The sequence below is a fragment of the Cyprinodon tularosa genome, unplaced genomic scaffold, assembly GCF_016077235.1.
Source record: "Cyprinodon tularosa strain WSP-4 unplaced genomic scaffold, ASM1607723v1 ctg461, whole genome shotgun sequence".
NCBI lineage: Eukaryota > Metazoa > Chordata > Actinopteri > Cyprinodontiformes > Cyprinodontidae > Cyprinodon > Cyprinodon tularosa.
The window spans coordinates 947,810-962,746 of NW_024039187.1; the positions used below are offsets into that span (position 1 = coordinate 947,810).

General features: G+C 43.6%; 1 protein-coding gene across 5 annotated transcripts in view; it reads right to left on the bottom strand.

The window, feature by feature from the left end:
• cadps2 (Ca++-dependent secretion activator 2) overlaps positions 1 to 14,937 on the bottom strand; it is a 165,606-nt gene that overhangs the window by 104,490 nt on the left and 46,179 nt on the right. For all 5 annotated transcript variants that reach the window (XM_038301129.1, XM_038301130.1, XM_038301128.1 and 2 more), the window contains exons 4-8: positions 11,949 to 12,029; positions 11,481 to 11,714; positions 10,729 to 10,850; positions 5,417 to 5,528; positions 5,208 to 5,347 (exon numbers count right to left, since the gene is read on the bottom strand). In XM_038301129.1, coding sequence (XP_038157057.1) covers positions 5,208 to 5,347; positions 5,417 to 5,528; positions 10,729 to 10,850; positions 11,481 to 11,714; positions 11,949 to 12,029 — 689 coding nt within the window. The remainder of the gene's footprint in view (positions 1 to 5,207; positions 5,348 to 5,416; positions 5,529 to 10,728; positions 10,851 to 11,480; positions 11,715 to 11,948; positions 12,030 to 14,937) is intronic.

Here is a 14,937-nt window from a genome sequence, read left to right on the forward strand (position 1 = left end):
ATTTTTCACTTAATTTAAGTCAAAATTCCCATTTTCTATAAAAACTAAATCAGAACAAAAAAAAACCCTGATAAATTCAGCTGTAAAAAATGTGATTTTTTTTTTTTTTTTGAAAAAAACATTTGACAGATGAAAACTGGGATCCTATCCCAATCCCACTGAAGCTATCACCTTGTTGCTTTTATAAAATTAGTAAAACACATTTTGTAAAGAGAAAAAATGAAATAGATCCAAAGGAGCTATCAGTAACCATGTCTGTTCCAGCGCAGATCATCAGTAGAATTTCTTTGAGTATTTTGTCTTCGTTACAGGGGCCATAAGAGGGGCCAGGGCATGATCTGGCCCCTGTTTGCTTCGGTTTAGAGCCGCCCATGGTGTGGTTTGGGTGTTTGGGGCTTTGGCACGCTGCAGGCCGGGAAATGGCCCCTGATCTTTGGACTGGAAGATGAACAGCATCTTCCAGCTTCCTTCAAACAAGCAGAACGTTCCCAAAAAAAGAAACAAACAAAGCAACCTTCTTTGGCGTTTAATCATATTTAGATCCTTTAACACAATTGTTTGATGTTAGTAAAAAGGACATAAAACAATTGTGTTAAAGTAACTAAATATGATAAAGAAAATGGTTGCATTATTTTTTCAGTTTAAACTGGAACCTTTTCAGAGCAAATTGCTTAAAAATACATGTTTCAAATGCAGCTGCTGAGTTCGACAGGAAAACTTCTCCATGTTAAAATGACCCCCCCCCCCAGACACACACACACACAGGCGTGGGATGCAGGCAAATGCAAGAGAGTAAAATGGATCGATGGAAGGAGCCCTGCAGGCTGGATGCAGGAGGATAAGATGCTGCAGCTCAGCGGAGCGACCGGCGGCTGCAGGCGTGGAGCTCAGTGCAGAAAATGCTCCTTCTGCAGGAGGCTTGGATCAAAATGCACCACAAAATACAGACTGTGTTTGATCCATATGCACAACTTCATTTCTTTTTTGTACTCTCTATAATTATAATAATTAGAAAATGATCTGAATGCAATAAAACTAAAAACGCTGCAGCAAAAATCAGGAAACCAAACTATTTTTATTCTTTGGTCTTGTAGGAAATTTCACACAATTATCAGGAGATTTAAAAGTAATTCTCAATAAGTTCAGTTCTTAATAAAACATAATTTAAACATAATTTAAAAAGGTGAATATGAAATAACAGCAATTTTTAAAAACTACATTTAATTACAAATGTAGTTATTTATTCTTCAGCTTTTGAAAGAAAAAGTATTTAAACGGATTTTAATATTTTATACCAAATATTCATCTAAGCCAATCATAAAAACAAAAAACTTATTTCATGTCCTAATTTATTACTAAAACATTTTGAAAATTTTAAAATAGAATCTGGAAAGAAAATAACATTAAAATCATAATTTATGCTGATTTAAACAAATCCAAATGATTATTTTTTTTTTCGTTTATTAAAATCCCTAAAGCTGCAATTTTATTTCTTGTAATGACTAAATTCATCTATTTATGCTCTGAATTCATTTTTATTTGCAGCAAATTTATATAAAAAAAAAACCCCACAATTATTAATACTGATATCTGCCAGAAGAAGCATTTCTTGAACTTGTTCTGATTTGAAATATTTGATCTACAAACTGAGACATTTTGAATAAACTCCGAGAGGATTACAGGGAGTCTCCTACTGCCCCCTGCTGGAGGCTCCTGGAACTCAAACCTGACCTTCCCTCCATTCAGCCCCTTTTCATCCTCGGGTGCTGATTCTAATCAGCTGCATCTATCCATCGCTTCATGTCTCATTTCCTCAGCTGCTCCAGATGTTCTGTAGCCAAGAGGAGCAGAACTTCATCATAAAATCCTCCATCAACATGAAAGCAGGAGATTCTGCTATTAGTCAAGAGAAACTGGAAATAGATCTTTGGAGGTTCAAAGGTTACAACAGAGAAACTGAGAGGAAATTAGGAGTTACTAAGTTCTCATTTTATTTCATTGTATATTTTCTTTTATTCAAAGACATAAACGTCAGCAAATTCAGTGAAATCTAATAATTAGAAAAGCAAATATAAAGTATGGACGTGGAAATGTAGAAAAAAAACAGAAAGTTTTCATTAGAAGTCATCAGCAGCTAAAGGGCAGTTATAGAAAATCAATGTTAGCGAGCTAACATTGCTAAGAGCTGGTATGGTAACTGAACGGTTCCTTCATCAGAACATTCCAGATTAATTTACAGCTTTCCTGCCCCTCCTGTCAGGAACAGCATTGCTGATGCTTCCCATCCAGAAGAAGAGCCTTTATTCACTAACTCCAGCTCTGCAGCAGCTCTCTGAACTTAAAGGAAAATTCCGGTTTTTAACACTTTTAGCCCATTTTCTGTAGTGTCCAGGATGAAATCGAATGATCGACACCAAAATTTTGACGATTGGTCCTGTCTCTGCTATTTGGCTCATGCAGAATCCCCCCCTGGCTGCTTCAGAATGGCTTCCATTGTGCATGTCAGATAATGTCCTTAAAACAACCTTAAACGTTATTTTTTTTAAATATGCTACTCACTGGGTCGTCAGCGCTGTTCAATGACGTTCCAAAAAAAGTTTCGTAAAGAAAAAACGTTCCTGTAGTGTTTTATTTAGCATTTTGTAAATCCCATTGAGTTCTGTTGGAATAGTCAATATCCCTCCGCCACCGGAAACGGAAATGGGGCCTGTTTACACTTAGTTGTAGTCTTTTCGCAAGGCCCAAGTGTTTCTGCTTCACTCTGTGTACTCCGACGTCGAGGTGCTAACGTCTCTGTTAAACACTTTAAAAAACTCTGAAAATGGAATACGAAAGGTGGATTCTTGAGGAGGACATATTGGACTTTGAGTTTGACGGTAGAGGATACCGTCGCCAACTAGTGGTCTGGAGTGTGCAACGCTTCAGATTCGAACGGGAAGCGGAAGTTTATAAGCGGTTGTGATGTATCGGAAAAAATAGTTCTGGGATTTACAAAATGCTAAATAAAACAAGACAGGAACGTTTTTTCTTCACAAAACTTTTTTTGGAACGTCATTGAACAGCGCTGACGACCCGGTGAGTAGCATATTTAAAAAATAGAACGTTTAAGGTTGTTTTAAGAACATTATCGGACATGCACAATGGAAGCCATTCTGAAGCAGCCAGGGGGGGATTCTGCATGAGCCAAATAGCAGAGACAGGGCCAATCGTTAAAATTTTGGTGCTGATCATTCGATTTCATCCTGGACACTACAGAAAATGGGCTAAAAGTGTTAAAAACCGGAATTTTCCTTTAATCTCTCTCTGTGTGCAGCAGCATCCAGGTGCATGAAGGAGGCCCTGCCAGGAACCAAAGCAGAGACCCATCCTGGTCTCCAATGGTCCGTCTTCTTTAATTCAGGAAGTGAAGCTAATTCCTTCCATGCAGGGACAGGGAGAACCCCAGGTCATCATCAGTGAGAATATTAGAGCAATAAATGATGCTGAGGTCACACCGTTCCCTCAGAGGTCTCATGGTTCCCTCAGAGATGGTTGTTCCTCCATAGGTCAAGATTCAGTCTGGCTTCCTGTGAATTGTGGCTCAATAATCAGACCAGGTTTAGTTTTCTTTGCTATAACTCCCCTGAAGCTCCACCTTTCAAACAACTGGGTTTGGTTAACTGCTGGTGTCTCCTCCATCTGTGTCCCCTCCATCCCATGTCTCTCCTCCACTGGGCCTCCTGGTTTAATGGGGAAATAATCTTCCTCTTCCTTCAGAGACACCTGGACAGTGAATCTGGTCCTGAAAGGACCGGTACTTTAGGGAACCCTGGACCTCTTCAAACGGTTCCCCATTGGGTCCAAACACCTGGACAGGTTAGTTCTGGTAGAACAGATCCGTGGACGACCTTTCTTTCACGGCTTCTAAAGTCCCAACAACAGCAGTGATGGCAAAGGTTCCAAGTTAATCCTCCGTCTGTCTCTTAGCAACGCCGCTGCCGGCGAATAAACTCCACAGCTGGAACAACAGCAAACATCTGGCTGGTTCAACCACTTCCTGTTTGAAAGCACATTTCCTCTCTTTGAGCTTTAATGATTGTCATTCTCCATCACAGCAAAATGTTAATATAAGAAGAATTATTGAACCAGTGGAGTTTCTCTTGGCTTTAACAAGCAGGTAAATAAAACTAATCAATAATATCTCAACATCTCATTCTAAGATCTATTTACCTTCTTGAATTAAGGACAAATATACTTTTCAGAGAGTTGTATTTTTTTTTTTTGTTTTTTTTTTTGGATCAGGTGCTTTTGCTTTAGTTGTTTTTATTCCCTCATGTTTGACTTTCCTCCTGCTAACTTCTGTCCAATGGGAGCAGAGATGTAAGCAAACAGCAAACAATAAGAAAGAGAGTCGGACTTTGACCTGGAGGAACGCAGCCTCCTGCTCAGATTAGCTGCACCTGAGTGGAAAAAACTGGAGGCTAATAGAAGCTTCTGCACAGTTAAAGGATTTATAGGATTTTCACCCAGAGCTGAATCAGGTCCATCAGTTAGATCTGCTGCCACCTGGTGGCTACAGTCAGCCATTGCACAGTCAGCTCAGTGGAGCTAAATACTGGATTTAAAGGCAGCAGAAGAACCGAACATTCATCTAATGCAGCATCAATCAGCCAGTTATTATTTCAATATAGATTTAACCTTTTATTGTTGTTGTTAAATAGAAATTCAGTAAATAAAGTTATGTTTTGTTTTTATCAGAACTCAGAGGAAGACAACAGCTTTAAGCTGTTTCCTGTGAGGCCTTTAGATCCTCAACAGACTTCCTCTACCAGCAGGTGGCGCTACTGGCATGCTAAACAGAAACACCCCGATTCAGGAGGCACGTTGGAAAAGTTTCAAAACTTTTGAAACAACTTTAAACTTTAATGACGTTTTTGGATTTAATAAGTTAGACAAGTTTCTGCAACCAGAATAATGGAGGCTGAGGAGGTTCTGGTTCTGGTTATTCTATCTGATCCATCCATCATCTGAATATGGAGAGAGGATGTGAGCAGAGAAAGTGATCACCATGGAAACAAGAGGAGACAACATCAGCGCTGATTCAAAGAAGAGGAACCAGAACCGGAACCCATCCAGCTTTAAAGTCCGATCTGACCAACAGTCATCTGAACCTCCTGGAATGTTTCATCAGAGTGACATCATTCAGGAACGTCCCAGAGCAGACTCACCCGCTGTGCTTCATGTTGGGGGGTTTGTCCATGCGGACCGCCAGCTTGATCCTCAGATCTGCATCCTGGCTGTTCTTAGGGACCGCCATCCTGTGGAAGTCTGCCTGCTTTGGGCCGCCAGTGGTGGGGTTCAGGACCACCTGGAGGAGATATGGAAACTTAAAACATGTCTCTGCTCTCTCTCTCTGACTCCTCTCTCTCTGCCTCACCCTGCCAAGCTCCTTGTCCTCCAGAGCCAGGACTCCGGTGCTCTCTGTGAACAGCTTGACTTTGACCTGAGGCAGAGGATGGGGGGTGCTGAAGTCTCCCTGAGTTCCCCACCTGTACAGACCGAGCGTGCATTACAGACGTTAGAAACTGAACAGCAGCAACAAGCAGCAGCTTGAAGTTTTAGAAAATTGAAAACTATCATTTATTCTAAAAATGCAGAAAAGTGCTGCTACAAATTATCAGTCATAGGAACATGTGACTAAAGAAGTGGTCGTAGTTCAGTATAGTTTCCATCCACATGTTTTTATTCATCCCAAAATGTTATGAAACATCATAGTTTGCGGTGATGTCTGAGGGGAAGGAGCTCCTGCTGCTGCGGCTGTATGATGATCTGATAAAGGTGCTGCTCAGGTGTCTCTTCCCGTCTCTTCCAGAAGCCGTGCAGCATCCAGCTGCTAATGATGCTCTGCACCTGGGTGAGGGGAGTGAACCCCCACCCCCCTCTATTAAATCAAACTAAATATGTCTTTCTTCAGGTTTTCAGCTAAATCATAAGACCATCAGCTTTTTGTGTGGATGCAGATAATTTGCTTAGAGAAAAATCACTCTGTAGTTATTGAGGGGTTAGGGGTGAGTGTGAGGGGTTAAGGGCTGAGAGGTAAGGGATTAGGGGGTGAGGGGTATAGGGCTAGGGGTTAAGGGTTAGGGGTGAGGGGTTTGAATTTTAGACCTCTGCAACTCTTAGGTTTCACAATGGTTAAGCTACAGATGATAATAACTGCAGCTCAGTCTGATAAACAGCTTATCTCGTGTTTAAATCATTTACCGACTTCTGGACCTTTTCCAGAGCCTTAAAACAATGTTAAGCCAACTAAGACTGAACTTCTGTAAAGCCTCCAGATAAAGTTGGTTCTTCATTATTTTGTTTTGAATTGATAAGTTTTTAACCAAATTAGGAAGAAGCTTTGTATTTGGAGTCAGGGAAAATACTAAATAGTTATTTAGCAGTTAAATCTATTTACAGTAAAGGAGAAACGAAGTACTGTGTCGTTACCTTTTCATGGGACGGTGGCTCACGCGGTGGCTAAAATGGTCACTAACACTGTGGCTAACATGGTTGCTCACGCGGTGGCTAAAATGGGGGCTGAGACGGTGGCTAACATCAGAGCTGACACGGGGGCTGACATGGGGGCTAACATGGGAGCTGAGATGGTGGCTAACATGGGGGCTGACGTGGTGGCTAACAAGGGGGCTGACATGGTGGCTCACACGGTGGCTAAAATGGTGGCTCAAATAGTCGCTAACACGGTGGCTCAAATGGTCGCTAACATAGTGGCTAACATGGTGGCATACACAGTGGCTAACATGGGGGCTGACATGGTGGCTAACATGGGGGCTAACAAGGTGGCTAACATGGGGGCTGACATGGTGGCTAACATGGGGGCTAACATAATGGCCAACATGGGGGCTGACATGGTGGCTAACAAGGTGGCTAACATTTTGGCTAACAAGGTGGCTAACTGGTGGCTAACATGGGGGCAAAGAAGGTGGCTAACATTGTGGCTAACAAGGTGGCTAACACAGTAGCTAACATGGGGGCTAACACGGTGGTGCTTCATGTCCATGTTCAGAGATTTCTACTGTGTTGATCTAGTTGCTCTGTTGAATGCAGATCTATTTTATGTGTGTGTGTGTGCTTGTCTTGAAAGGACCTCTATCACATAAAGGGCTGCAGGATCATAATTCCCTCCTGCTGTAGAAATGACCAGATTCTAGTCTGTCTGTCTCTTAACTTCCTGGTTCTATGACCTAAACGGCCTCGTCTCTCCTGCAGCCTTCCCAGGATGCCAGTGCTTTAACCAAAGGGGACACATCTCCCCATTTCAATGAAAAGAAAAAAAAAATCAGACGAGGAGACCCGGTGCACTGCCATTCTAGGATAAAAATTCTAGGATTGAGTTAATTGTTAGTAAACTGTAGAAGGCCTAATCTACTTAGAAACGTCTTCTCCTGCAGCAGCTCCCAGCGTTGCTGATATATCTGGAAGCAGCGTTCAGTTCCACGCCATCAGCTTATGTTTCCATGGAAAAAGGTGCCGCCTTTTGCTTGGGATCACGCTGTGAGAAAAGCCCAGTGTCACGCCGCCATCAGGGCGGCTGTTTTAGACAGAGGGCAAACGCCACCCATTCGTGAGGAAAGGCCAAAAAACCAACCAGCCTTAGATGAGCTTTCTGCTGTTTCCATGGTAACACAGCGTAAAAAAGGTGTGTTTATTTCACGGTACAAACAGAAGTCTGTAGAGGACTGCTGCATTATAAAGCTCCAGCTCAGAGGATGCTGCAGCTTCTCAGCTTCTCCTCAGATGATCCTCATGTTTGGAGAAGCTAACCAGAAGCTAACAAATGGCTTAGCCAGCACCTGGAGGACCGCTGTTAGCAAGAGCTGCTCCTGCTAAGGAGCAATGGAGGGTCTTCTGATGTCATACCAGGGTCTGTTTTCATTAAGACATCTGCACCTACTGGCCATCATGTTAGATTCTTCTCTTCCATCTAGAATCCATTTCTATAAGAGATTTTTAATAATGAAGCAGAACAACTGAATGGCTGGTTGTAGATCCTCTCTATAGGTGACTGTAGACCCTCATCTCAGACGGCCTTTATTGGACATCTGACACCTGTTTGTCGTCTTTGTTTGGTTCCCTTCTTGTTTATCAGAGAGGTCTCTGAGTGTTATATTCTGATAGTGCCCCACTGCCTCATGGGATACCTCAGGGCTCAGGTTTGGCGCCTTCCTATAGTCATTTCATCTTTACCCACTAGGGGAGCCTCCTAAAACCTGGTTAAATGTGTCGTATATTCTGGATGCTGATATCAGGATCTACCAACTGAGCTAAGCAGCTGTCAGTCTGGATCAAGCTAATTATTAGCAGTTAAACAGAAATGCTGATAAAAAAGTCCAGCACAGTGATCCTAGGCCTGATAGCAGTCCGTGCGTCCTTTGCTCCAAGTGTGCTTTGGTACCAGTCAGTGTGTCCTTTGGTATCGGGCCATGGGTCCTTTGGTCCATGAGTCGTTTGGTACTGGTCAGTGTGTCCATTGGTCCATGTGTTGTTTGGTACCAGCCAGTGTGTTCTTTGGTACTGGTCTGTGTGTCCTTTCGTACCAGGCCGTGTGTCCGTTGGTACCGGTGCATGTGTCCTTTGGTCAGTGTGTCCTTTGGTACTGGTCCGTGTGTTCTTTGGTCAGTGTGTCCTTTGGTACTGGTCCATGTGTCCTTTGATCCGTGTGTCCTTTGGTACTGGTCTGTGTGTCCTTTGCTACTGGTCCATGTGTCCTTTGGTACTGGTCAGTGTCTCCTTTGGTCAGGACACACTGCGAGGTTCTGGAATCTTTTCCCATGGTTCCTCGGCTGCACAGACGGAAAACAACTGAAGATGTTCTTATTCAGAAAGTTATATGTTTAAATTGTTTTTCCTCCATAAAGCTCTTAAAGAGCGTTTCTCTGAAATCTGTAACAGGAATCAGTGTTCTTCATTCCTAATAAGCAGGAAATGGACCACAGCCTGTCCTCCATGATGTAACGCATGATGAGAAACACGAAACAGAGCGTGCATTAGCCACAAAGGCAGAGAGGCTTTGCAGAAGAGCCCAGTTCCCACATTGGACCCTTCTGGACAGAGAGGGTCTCCTCTTATTGCCTCCGATTGGTGATTCTGACAGAAGGAGAACTTCAGAGAAAAACAATCATTAGCGGCCTGAACAAGTGAAAGGTCGGCCTTATTACTCCACAGCCCCCTGCTGTCTGAGCAGACATACCATAATCAGCCGAGCGCTGACTGACAGCAGCCAAAATGGTGATGGAGCGCCGTCCTTCCTGCTTACCAGGACAGAACAGGAGAACATATAATGCTAAATGGCCTAAATGTACTAATATAGGACTTTTTTTCCAAGTCAGGAGACTTGACCTAAGTGTTTTGCACTACATTCATCCATTCACACACATACTGATGGTGGCAAACTACACTGTAGACGCAGCTGCCCTGAGACTCACTGACAGAAGCCAGGCTGCCGTATGCTGGCGCCACCATCTGACCACCATTAGTAGAAAGCGCAGGTGAAGTATCTTGCCCAAGGATACAATGACCCTGAAAGCCGGAGTTGCGGCTCAAACCCACAGATTACAGGGCAAACTCTTGCACCCGATGTCACTGTCCATGAAGGGGCCTTCAACATATTATGGGATATTATATTACTGCGCCATGGAAACCTTGTTCAGCACTGTGTTCATCCTCCCATACAGTCACGATTCGAGGTGTTTTACTCTTAGGAACAGTTGAGTTCTGCTGAGGCAGACTTTTTGGGGGCGTGGTGGGTCCCTCAGAAGGATGGTCCCCCTCTCTGACGTCGTGGTGGCGGGGTGGGTCGGTCAGGAAGGTGGTTCCCGCCTCTGAAGTCATGGGGGCGGGTTGTGTCTGTCAAGAGGGGTGGATCCCCGCTATGACATCAAGGGGGCGGGGTGAGTCCGTCAGTGGGGTGGATCCCCGCTATGACATTGTGGGGGGTCCGTCAGAGGGTGCTTCTACGCTATGACATTGAGGGCGCGGGGTGGGTCTGTCAGTGGGGTGGATCCCCGCTCTGATGTCGTGGGGGCAGGGTGTGTCTGTCAAGAGGGGTGGATCCCCGCTATGACATTGTGGGGGGTCCGTCACAGGGTGCTTCCCCGCTATGACATTGAGGGGGCGGGTGGGTCCATCAGTGGGGTGGATCCCAGGTTTATAGGGACATTGCCTGGTTGGGTAAATGGGGGGCATTGGGTGAAAGATTGGTGGAAGGAGTGTCTGGGAAGGGGTTAGAAGCTAGACCTGGGCTCCCCCACCCCTTGGATGGCAAACAGTCACACCTTTTTTACAGATAACTGTGCAGCGTAATCTGGCAGTTAAACGTCTCAGTGTTCATCCATGATCATGTCTTCAATTCCTTTCTATCCAAACATCAGGATTTTATTAATCCTGACAAAATGTTCATTGTTCTATAATAGAATTGAAGAATCTAACCTTTCTCATTTGAACTGTTGGATATCTGAGCCAACAATCAGCCTTCATAAGTGAAGGACAGAGGGAGCAGACCCTCAGAAACAGGATGGTGCTCATCTCTGGTTCTAGGGTTTAAATTAAATCCATGTTTCTTCAAAACCTTCAGTTCTCAGCGTATGAAGAACCGGATCTCCCAAATGTAGCTAAAACCACGAGCAACTCCAGAGGAAACCCCTGTTTGTTGCACAGTTTTAAACAAAAGCTTAAAGGTAAACTCACTGTGGTCTGGAGGCTTCTGCTTGGTCAGTCTGCAGCTTCTGCCCCCCCTCCACCTCCATGGTGCAGTAGACAATCCGGTTTGGAGCCACAGACTTCAGCCCCTGGACCTCAACGATAACAACCTGGAAAAGACGTCAAAGGATTCAGACAAACACATTTTAAACTCTACTTCACTGACTGGATGAGCTGCAGCAGACCTTCAACATCTCTGCAGGTTGATCCAAACTACTTTTTTCAGAACCAAAAGCAATAAAAACCCTCTGAGGTTCAGCAGCAGGGCTTTGGTTGGCTGACAAAATTCAAATCTGGTAGAAAGAAACTCCAAGGGAAGCACTAATGTTTGGACGTTGGTGTGGACTTGGACTAGGCCATGATCTCAACCACGTATTGCATCTAAGGCTGGGTTTTCAGGGAGGTTCTTCTACTGGAAGGGGAACCTCTGCTGCAGCCTTTTCCTCCAGGATTTAAATGCATCCATAAGCTTTTCTGCCCCTGCTGAAGAAGAGTTTCCCCACAGCATGATGCAGCCACTGGTATGTTTGACTTTGGGATATGTACTGAAGTTCACCTGTGTGTATCAGAGTAAAGGGGGCAGAATAACAGTTCCCCCCTCCTTTGCAGCCTTTTATTCCAAAATGACTGTGAAGCTACGCCATCCTCTACCTTCCCAAGATGAACTCCTGCTAGTCAGCCATCCAGACAAGTTTTCAGGACAGAACACATGTGGTTGGAAGCTTTGCTTTCAGACTAACCTCCAGATTAAAGGACAGCACAACATCCGATTTGGACAGGATGTCTCCTTCATCCCCCAAATCCAAGAAGGAGTTATTCATGGAGGAGCGCTTAAGTTTCTGCTTGAAGTCCGGTCCTCCTTTAGACACTGGCAGGCTTTCCAGGTTAGCCATCAGCAAGTTGACAGAAGAACGCAGCTCGTCCACGTACAGAGCCTCCATGTCAGCAGAGACAAAGCGAGGGAATCTCCTTTCCTGCAGAGCACAGAGAAGAGTTCCTCCTCGTCTCAATATTGTAATAATCAGCACATCTAGAAGGAGGAACGTATTCATGAGCAGCCAGCATCAAATCAATCAGTTTTGTTCTAAAACAAGTGTTTGACTTTTATATTACTTATTTCTCGAGTTAAAAAAACTGATTTTTCTAGTTAGTTATGATAGTTTTCATGATTTACACCAAAGAATTTTATCCAGTAAAGCAGACCTGACCTTGGCAACCTTCTCAGCCAGCTGTAACCGACCGTCCAGCTCTCTGCGGATCTGAGCAGCTTGTTCATCCACGTTGTCGAGCTATAAGACGAGCATCAAATAAACAGAAGAAGAAGAGTGCTGATAGAAAGGTAGATAACATTCACATTTTAAAGACTACACAGCAAAACAAGAAAGAAGATAGAGTTGTTTTTTTTATAATTTTATTTTCCCTTGATTTGAGCAGATTAGCCAATTTGACAATGAAATAAAGTTGGTTTACAATCTAAATAAGTAAAAAAAAACTACCATAAGTTTATTTTGCTTGCAAAAATACTCATCAACTTGGCAGTTGATTTTATTTTTTTTCTTTGTGCGATAAGCTATGATATTATTTTTTTAGAGCCTGGGGACCAATGTCCATGCTGGCCTTTCCAAACTCTGGAATTGGCTTGTACAAAGTCGATCCTCTAGGGCCGCCATCCTGCAGGTTTTAGAGGTTTCTCTGCTTCAGCACAGCTGATTTTAATTGATAGTTGATTAACAGGCTTTTACTGAACTGCAATCATCAGAAGAGAAACATAAAAGCTGCATTCAATTCTGCTCACGGAGGAGGCGTCGCATCTTCCTGCTGCTCCTTCACGTCCCTGCTCTGTCCCTGTTTTGCTGTGTCTGGTCTTTTCTCATCCATCCTATAACATTCCTAATTCCACTATAGGGTGCTGGTCCCTATCTCCAGCTGTCTATGGGCGAGAGGTGGGGTACACCCCGGACAGGTCGCCAGTCCATCACAGGGCAACACAGAGACAAACAGGATAAACAACCATTCACACACACCTAAGGAGAATTTAGAGAAGCCAATTAACCTAACAGTCATGTTTTTGGATTGTGGGAGGAAGCTGGAGTACCTGGAGAGAACCCACGCATGCTCAGGGAGAACATGCAAACTCCATGCAGAAAGACCCTGGACCAGGAATAGAACCCAGAACCTTCTTGCTGCAAGGCAGCAGTGCTACCCACTGTCCCACTGAGCATCCCCCTTCTCTTCATATCACCTGAATTCAAAAATGGATCTGGTCAGCTGGTCTCTCAATACAATTGATCAAATTTTCTCAAAAGCAAGACAGGGAAAAGGGGACCCCTCCTGTCCTGCTGGGACATACTTTGTGGGAAACACCATGGACTCCTGGGGCGGCTTGGAGAACGGTGTGTTTTATGTTGTCTGTGGAGGACATGGAAGATGTATGGATGTTTGGATTTATGATACTCTGATTTCTCCTGTTTGGATTTGGAGGATACAGGATGTATCTACAATTACAGAGGATGTCGGCGGCAATTTGGGCATTGATCAGGCTGCTGACGGGAGCCAGCTGGGGGCAACTGAACACCAGCTGGCTGTGGTGGTTGAACTCAAAGGTGAGATGGGATAATATCTTGGTGTGCACGCCTCCTTCAAAGAGGGAAAGCCCAACAAATTTGGAATATTGGATTCACCCTGTGGAGCCCTGCGACAAACACTTCAAGGCTGACCAAAAATTCTGTGCAGCTTGCTCTCTAAGCAAGTGTGTTTTGTTTTATCAAAATCATTTTATCAAAACTCCCCTGGATGTTATGGCGGAAGGGCCCACAAGGGAACACATGGCCTCAGTCCAATTGTTCTCTAGTCCACATTTACACCACATTTAATCATTCACCCATTCACTGATGGTGGTGAAGCTACCTTGTAGCCACAGCTGCCTTGAGGCCCACTGACAGAAGCTAGGCTGTCGTACACTGGAACCACCAGTCATCTTTATTTAATTGTCAATCTGACTACCATCAGTTGACAAAGCAGGGGAAGTCTCTTGCTCAAGGACAATGATAATGAAAGGTGGAGCCAGGGCTTGAACCGACATCCTCCGGTTGCAGGGCAAACTCCTTCATGGCCCCTTTTGCCTGATCCGAACTGTTGGAGTTATTATGATTTCTGTTGTTTTTATCATTTTATTCATTTATATGTTTTATATTGCTCTCAATCATTTATATGTTCTATATGTTACTCTCATCATTGGAAATAGTGTATGAAGGCCATAAGACGGTCAAATGTTTTGCAAGAATTCTTTCCTGTTTTTCATTTGAGAAGCACAGAAGTGAAAGTTCATAACCCTGACACCTTGTGTAAAGCGTATACTGGAACCAGGCAAGTTCCCTATCTTAAAGGTTCATGTTATGTCTAAGAGATTGTGTAATCGAAACTAACGTCTGCTGTTGTAATGTGTTGACTGTTCAATAAAAATCCTGGCAACTGTTGAGCCAAGCGGAGATGCAGAGATTGATACTGTTCTCCCCTTTGCAAAGCATTTCAGGAAAAATCTCACGCTGTCTTTGTTTCATTATTTATAGGTTAAAGTTGGGGAAACTTAACAACCCTAACATGAACACAAACCAGTTCAGCAATGTCGCGTTGCTGAACTTTGAAAATGCCTCACCAGGAGGTTACAAGTCTGGCAAAGTTAGGAAAATAGTTTCCAGCTAAACAATTGGTGTTTTTGATGCTGTCTGATTATTTCATGGGTTTACTGTTGTATACAGCAAGCTAACCGGAAGCTAACAGTGATCACATGGTACCCAATGCTAACATGTCTACTGTTTATAAAGCTAAAACTTTATTTCACTAACGGCCAATATAACGTTAACATGTGTCTTTCCTGATATGTTCTGTGAATTTCAATGCTGAAATAAAACCAAAAATCCAGTTTAAAACAAGAAAGTTTTCAGCCCACAAAAGCAAGGACAGTTAACCGTTCCCGCCGTTAGAGTCGTTTTAAGTTGAACCTTTGTTTTAAGGTGCAGCAGACCTCTTAAACCTTTTCAGATATCTCCCATAATGGGTCATTTAGTCACTGTATCTCTACACCCCCCTGCAGTTCCACTGTGTCCCCTCTAGAGGGCTGCATTATTCATAGCTCCTATTTTGAAAAACATTTAGCCTTCAATAAATCACCTTTAAACATGAGTTTCTTCTGAAACT